The sequence below is a fragment of the Nomascus leucogenys genome, chromosome 14 (assembly GCF_006542625.1).
Source record: "Nomascus leucogenys isolate Asia chromosome 14, Asia_NLE_v1, whole genome shotgun sequence".
Lineage (NCBI taxonomy): Eukaryota > Metazoa > Chordata > Mammalia > Primates > Hylobatidae > Nomascus > Nomascus leucogenys.
In genome coordinates this window covers 38,010,781-38,016,986 of record NC_044394.1, presented here as the reverse complement: position 1 = coordinate 38,016,986, position 6,206 = coordinate 38,010,781, and the positions used below count along the sequence as shown (strand labels likewise).

The 6,206-nt window shown below is 54.6% G+C and overlaps 1 protein-coding gene across 2 annotated transcripts; it reads left to right on the top strand.

Moving 5' to 3' along the window:
* Window positions 1-2,692: 2,692 nt before the first annotated feature.
* Window positions 2,693-5,533, top strand: EGR4 (early growth response 4). 2 transcript variants are annotated; one of them, XM_030827225.1, is made up of 2 exons: window positions 2,693-3,216; window positions 3,617-5,465. In XM_030827225.1, the coding sequence occupies exons 1-2, from the start codon at window positions 3,081-3,083 to the stop codon at window positions 4,939-4,941; spliced, it is 1,461 nt and encodes a 486-aa protein (XP_030683085.1). In that variant the 5' UTR covers window positions 2,693-3,080; the 3' UTR covers window positions 4,942-5,465. The 2 variants fall into 2 exon arrangements, with proteins under 2 accessions (XP_030683085.1, XP_030683087.1); XM_030827227.1 differs by having other exon boundaries at window positions 2,790-3,216; window positions 3,620-5,533.
* The last annotated feature ends 673 nt before the right edge of the window (window positions 5,534-6,206 follow it).

The window sequence follows — 6,206 nt, the reverse complement described above, 5'->3', positions numbered from 1 at the left end:
GAGAAGAAGGGACGAGCTGGGAAGAACTACAAAATGCTCAGCCCCCTTTATATTCCCTCCCAGTCCTCAAAGAGCCAAAGGCAGATGTAAATTGCCCTCCAGAGGTAGCCATCCTCTGTGCCTGTGAGTGTGTGTATGTGTGTCCATTGGAGGTAAGTAGCATAGACATCGGGTGTGAGCCATCCCACACCCAGAGCACAAGCTGTCTCTTCCCTATCTCCTTTCCTAATCACTCCTACCCACCCCCGAGCCCTGCCCCCAGGTCTGGCCTCTAACACAAGAAACTTTGGTGACTTGGACCCTTGTCCTAATACAGACCTAGTCCGACAGCCCTTGGCAGAGAGAAGCAATGGCTTGGCAACTCACCAAGAGAGTAGGGGAATTATCTGTGACTAAGAAGGAGGAGGAATGCTGTGGCAGAGGGAAGAACAGCAGAAGGGATGGGCAACCTGGGGCTGACCAATCTGGCCCGACGGGGCGACCTGGGGAGACCTGGACACCAGCCCAGTCAAACTCCTCCCCTCCTCCTCCCTCTCAGGCAGTAGGATGCCAGAGTGGATTTGAGACATGTGTGCCCTGCGTGTCTGTTGTGGGCTCACCTGGCCTTGGCAATGCATTTGGATTATAATCAAACCCTGGATCTGAAATAGAGTATAAGGAAAATCGTGCTTGGTGTGTCCAATCTTTACAGACATCTGCTGGGTTTCTGCATTTCCTACATGCTCATATATGTGTTACTAACACAGAACCATAGGTATAGCCATTTAGTAAGACGCACTGCAAGTTCATGACCCTGTGAGAACCTTTGTATGATTTGTGGACTTGAGGAGAAGATGCATACAAGTGTGTCAGCATATGTTTTGCAGGTGATTGTGTGAAGGGACATATTCTGTGAAAACACTTATAAGGTCACTGTGGGATGAGGAGTGGGCACCTAGTGCTGGAGATGGGGCTCAGGGTCCCAGCAGACATAAAACCAAAGTCTACCTTCTGGCCTGTAATAGGCACTTAAGAAATGAATACTGAATGAATGAACATTGAGAAACTGAATGAATGGATGTTTGGATAATGGACATAGGGTGAAAGGACTGAGAATGTGGTGGGGTTTGGGCATTCTTGGGCTCTCTCTCTCTCGAAAAGGAGGGTACAGGGGTGGAAGAGAGGCTGGGGGCTATACTGCCCATGATGCTGAGTCCGCCACCCCCAAAGGGCTTTGTTTCTATTTGGAAAAAGGAGAGAAGGAAGGAGGAGCCCTAGACCTGCCCACCTTACCCTCCAGCACACAGAGTCTCAGGAATTGATGCTCTTCATAAAGAAGAACATGCTATTCCATGTATTTATTTAATCCTTCCCCCCATGTATTTATTTAATTTGGTTCCAGAAAGGAGTTAAGTGAGCCATAATTCAAAATAAAATAAACATTTTTAAAAGAATGAGAGAATGAGACAGAGGGAAAACCACAGCAGAAGAGAGATGAGACTAGGAGAGTAGGCAAGCTTCTTTGTTGGAGTTGGCTCTGATGTTTCTGCAGCCAAGATTCACAGCCTCCTTAAGGCTAGGATTTTTTTTTCTCAAAAGAAGCCCAATTATTTCGAGTACTGATTCCAGGGAGATATTTCCCGTGGATTCCCTGTGTGTTTCTGGGAACAACATCCTTAGAGTGAAAGTCATTTGTATGAAGGCAGAAAAAATGTTCTGCAGAAGCATCTCATACCCTGTGGGTGAGGGAGGAGTGAGCAGGAATTGGCCCTACTTTTCTGGAAGACAATTTTCCAGTTGTCTATCAAAATTTTACATATACTTTGGCACATAATTACACTTGTTGGAATTTATCTCACAGACACATTCACATTTATATAGTCAAGGATGTTGACTCCAACAACATTGTTATAAATAAAAAGTTGGAAACTGCCTACATGCTCATGGATAGGGGACAAATCGACAAACTCAAGGTCCTCCCTTACAACGGAGTACTATACAGGCTTGAAAAAGAATGACAAGATCTTTATGTCAGGACATGGCACAATATCTAAGTTATTTCAAGTGAAAAAATAATAATAATATTGCAGAACAATGTGTATGGTTGGATATACATAAAATTCTGAAAGAATACTCAAGAAACTTAAATGTGGCTACCTCAGGAGTTGGGAATGAAGGTAGGTGGAGAAGAGGGACTTTTACTTTTCAATTAGAATATACCCTGTTGTGCTAGTTGACTTTCCTCCTACTATTAACAAATATTACAGTCCTTTTTAATTTAAATTATTTTTCCTAGCACAAATTTAAAAAAAAAACTTAAAATGGAAAAACACACAGGCGTGAGCAAAAGAAATGAATGGCAATAATCTCTATGGTTTACTCAGTGCGCCTGGACGTTTATGTGCTCTCAGTTTCTCTCCATAGGAAATGCACAGGTGAGAAACTGACGTTAAGGGGGATTCAGTGTCAAGCTAGGAAGTGGCAGAGGGCAGATTCAAACCCAACACGGTCCTCCCCTGCTGCCCCTCGGCCTCTGCCTCCAGGTGGGAAGCGCATATACCGGACGGTCGGCCCGGGGAAGCGCAGCGCCCTAGACGAGCGCATCCGCGGTCCCGGCGCACACAGGGCTCTACGCTTTGGGAGCGCGCGCGCACGCAGCGGCGCGAGCCTGGCGGCGGCGGCGACAACAACAACGTCACAGCTCGAGCTTTCCTTTTCGGGAGTCCCCGGCACACATCCTGTGTCCATGTTTGGGCATTTACGTCACGGCGGCAGGGCCGGGGCCTCCCAAAATGGCAGTGGCCCGGGGAGTCGGAAGCCCGGAGCCAGCGCCGCCGCAGCTATATAAGTGGGGGGGCTGTGGGTTGGGGGAGCCCGGCTGCGCTTTGGAGAGGTGAGGAGCCGCCGCCCGAGGTCGGTGCGGGCGAGCGAGGGCACCGCGGCTCCCCGACTCGTTTCCCAGAGGTGAGTGCCCGAAGCCAGGAGCCCGGGCGCCTAGGTCTGCGCGCTGCGGGGAACCCCTACCGCCAGCCTCCCCGCCACCCGCGCGCCCCCAAGCCCAGCGGGCGAGGCCCCGGGCGCCCCACAGCCGGCGCCGCGCCATGCTCCACCTTAGCGAGTTTTCCGAACCCGACGCGCTCCTCGTCAAGTCCACTGAAGGCTGTTGCGCCGAACCCAGCGCTGAATTGCCCCGGCTGCCTGCCAGGGACGTTCCCGCGGCCACCGGCTACCCTGGAGGTAAGGAGGGTGAGCAGGGGTGCTCAGACGACGACGGCGCAGCGCGGGGGCGCACCGTACCTGAGAACCAGGAGGGACTGGGACACTGGAGCTATGAGAATAGGGGCGATGGGAAGCTTAGGAGTCCTGGGGTGCGCACCCCCATTCCCACCCACACTGGGCCGCCAGCGCCTCCGCAGGAACCTGTGCGGTTATCGGAGCGCCCTTTTGCCTGTGCACGTGTGTTTTGCGTGTGCATGTTTCTGTGTGCTCCTTGGGACGTATGCGGGCCCCTGCTGAATCAGAATGTGCAAAAGGCACTTTGTGTATATCCGTGGGCACCAAGAGTTTCGTAGGTAGGGGCTGTGGACTCAGGTGCACCCTTTGATGTGCCCAGAGCTGATTCCTGCTCCCTCCTCAGCAGGCGACTTCTTGAGCTGGGCTTTGAACAGCTGCGGCGCAAGTGGGGACTTAACCGACTCCTGCTTCCTGGAGGGGCCTGCGCCCACACCCCCTCCCGGCCTCAGCTACAGCGGTAGCTTCTTCATTCAGGCAGTGCCCGAACACCCGCACGACCCGGAGGCACTCTTCAACCTCATGTCGGGCATCTTAGGCCTGGCACCCTTCCCCGGTCCAGAGGCAGCAGCGTCCAGATCCCCGCTGGATGCCCCTTTTCCTGCAGGGTCCGATGCCTTGCTGCCGGGTCCGCCGGACCTTTACTCCCCGGATCTGGGCGCTGCCCCTTTCCCAGAGGCGTTCTGGGAGGCCTCGCCTTGTGCGGGTGCCCCCTCGCAGTGCCTGTATGAGCCTCAGCTCTCCCCGCCCGACGTCAAGCCCGGCCTCCGGGCGCCTCCCGCCTCGCCAGCGCTGGACGCTGCCTCTGCCTTCAAGGGTCCCTACGCGCCCTGGGAGCTGCTTTCTGTGGGGGCCCCAGGGAACTGTGGGTCACAGGGAGGCTACCAGGCCGCCCCGGAGGCTCGTTTTCCCGCAATAGGGACCAAGATTGAGGACTTGCTGTCCATCAGCTGCCCTGCGGAACTGCCGGCCGTCCCAGCCAACAGACTCTACCCCAGCGGGGCCTACGACGCTTTCCCGCTGGCCCCGGGTGACTTAGGGGAGGGGGCTGAGGGCCTCCCTGGGCTCCTGACCCCTCCTAGTGGGGAGGGAGGGAGTAGCGGCGACGGCGGAGAGTTTCTGGCCAGTACGCAGCCTCAGCTTTCCCCGCTGGGCCTTCGCAGCGCCGCCGCGGCGGACTTCCCTAAACCTCTGGTGGCGGACATCCCTGGAAGCAGTGGCGTGGCTGCACCGCCCGTGCCGCCACCGCCGCCCACCCCTTTCCCCCAGGCCAAGGCGAGACGCAAGGGGCGCCGCGGCGGCAAATGCAGCACGCGCTGCTTCTGCCCGCGGCCGCACGCCAAGGCCTTCGCTTGCCCGGTGGAGAGTTGTGTGCGGAGCTTTGCGCGCTCCGACGAGCTCAATCGCCACCTGCGCATCCACACGGGCCACAAACCCTTTCAGTGCCGCATCTGCCTCCGCAACTTCAGCCGCAGCGACCACCTCACCACGCACGTGCGCACTCACACCGGCGAGAAGCCCTTTGCTTGCGACGTGTGCGGCCGCCGCTTCGCGCGCAGCGATGAGAAGAAACGGCACAGCAAGGTGCACCTCAAGCAGAAGGCGCGCGCCGAGGAGCGGCTCAAGGGCCTGGGCTTTTACTCGCTGGGCCTCTCCTTCGCTTCTCTCTGAGCAAGAGATGGGTTTATGGGTTGGGGCGCCTCCGTTCGGCGCGCACGAGATCCGGGCCGTTCCCCTCCCCGCTCTTCTTCTAACTCCTCCTCGCACGCCCGAGGGCCGGCCTCCGGTCCCGCTTCCAGTTTTCTTGAAGCGCCAGCCTCACACGCCCTATTCAGCACCAGCTCCGCGGACAGTTCCCGCGGTCCAGGCGCTGTCTCCCTTGTCAGCCGCGCTTTGGGGGGAGTCTTCTGAGACCACCCAGTGAATAGGCACTACCCTGGGATTCAAGACAGTCTTTTGTAACTGGCACACGCCCCACGCCTTCCTCTATAACCCCCAGAGACAGGCTGGGGCAGCGCCAAGGCGGTCTCGCGCGGGACTTTGTACAGCAGTGTCTTATCCAGCAGCCATTGGATGTAACGTTTTGCTTTGGGGTTTTTTTTCCTTTTGTTGTTGTTAATTTTTGTAAAGCAGACGCTACTCTCAAGCAGTTGACAAAACTGTTTATTTTTGCAATTAAAATTATTGTGCTAAAAGCTTACTGAATCTGCCATGTAAGCTCCTGACCCTTCCCCTCAGCTTCTCCACCAGGACCATATGTGCCAGAAGATAAAGGAGATCCCCACGCTCATGGGGTACAGGCCCTGAACATATTACACACCCACTGTCAGGCACACCTGCCAGGAACTGCGGCACAGAGTAGGCATTCAATAAATGTGTATTGGATTAATGAACGAATTTAATCACAGCTCATCTAAGGGCTGGAGGTGTTTCTGGAACTTGAAAGTGGTTAAAAGGCGTAGGTGTTCAACATTATGTATATATTATTCTCCTTAATCCTCGCATTCCCAAATAAAGCAGGCATATACCTCATTTCAAAGATGTGGAAGCAATGTAGATAGCTTGCTGGAACAATGTAGTTAACCCAGGCTAGGAACAGACAGGTCAAACAAATCTGTCCAACTTCAAAGCCAACCCTCATTTTCCAACCCCAGAATGGAGGCACCTAAACTTAATAGCACTGATTGGAAAGGCTTCCTACCAGAAGGCGAGAAACAGGTTTGGCAGCTAGAGGGAGCTCCAGGCAGTAGCGACAGCAGCAAAAGGCTGCAGTATTTTGGTGCTGTTTGTGAAAGCCCAGAGTGTTCAGTGTCACAGAGGCTCCAGACAGAATCTATGCATCTGTTCAAGAGTCACATGATGTCAGGACCCAAAGGGTCTCAGCATTTAGCTAGAGCACACCTGAATATAGGTAGGAGCAGGCACTTGCCAGAGAC

What these genes read in the sequence shown, in the direction of transcription:
- EGR4 (XM_030827225.1), top strand. Translation starts at nt 3,081, where the DNA reads ATGCTCCACCTTAGCGAGTTTTCCGAACCCGACGCGCTCCTCGTCAAG. An exon ending in GGCCACCGGCTACCCTGGAG is followed by an intron (nt 3,217 to 3,616) that starts GTAAGGAGGGTG and finishes CTCCCTCCTCAG; the next exon opens with CAGGCGACTTCTTGAGCTGG.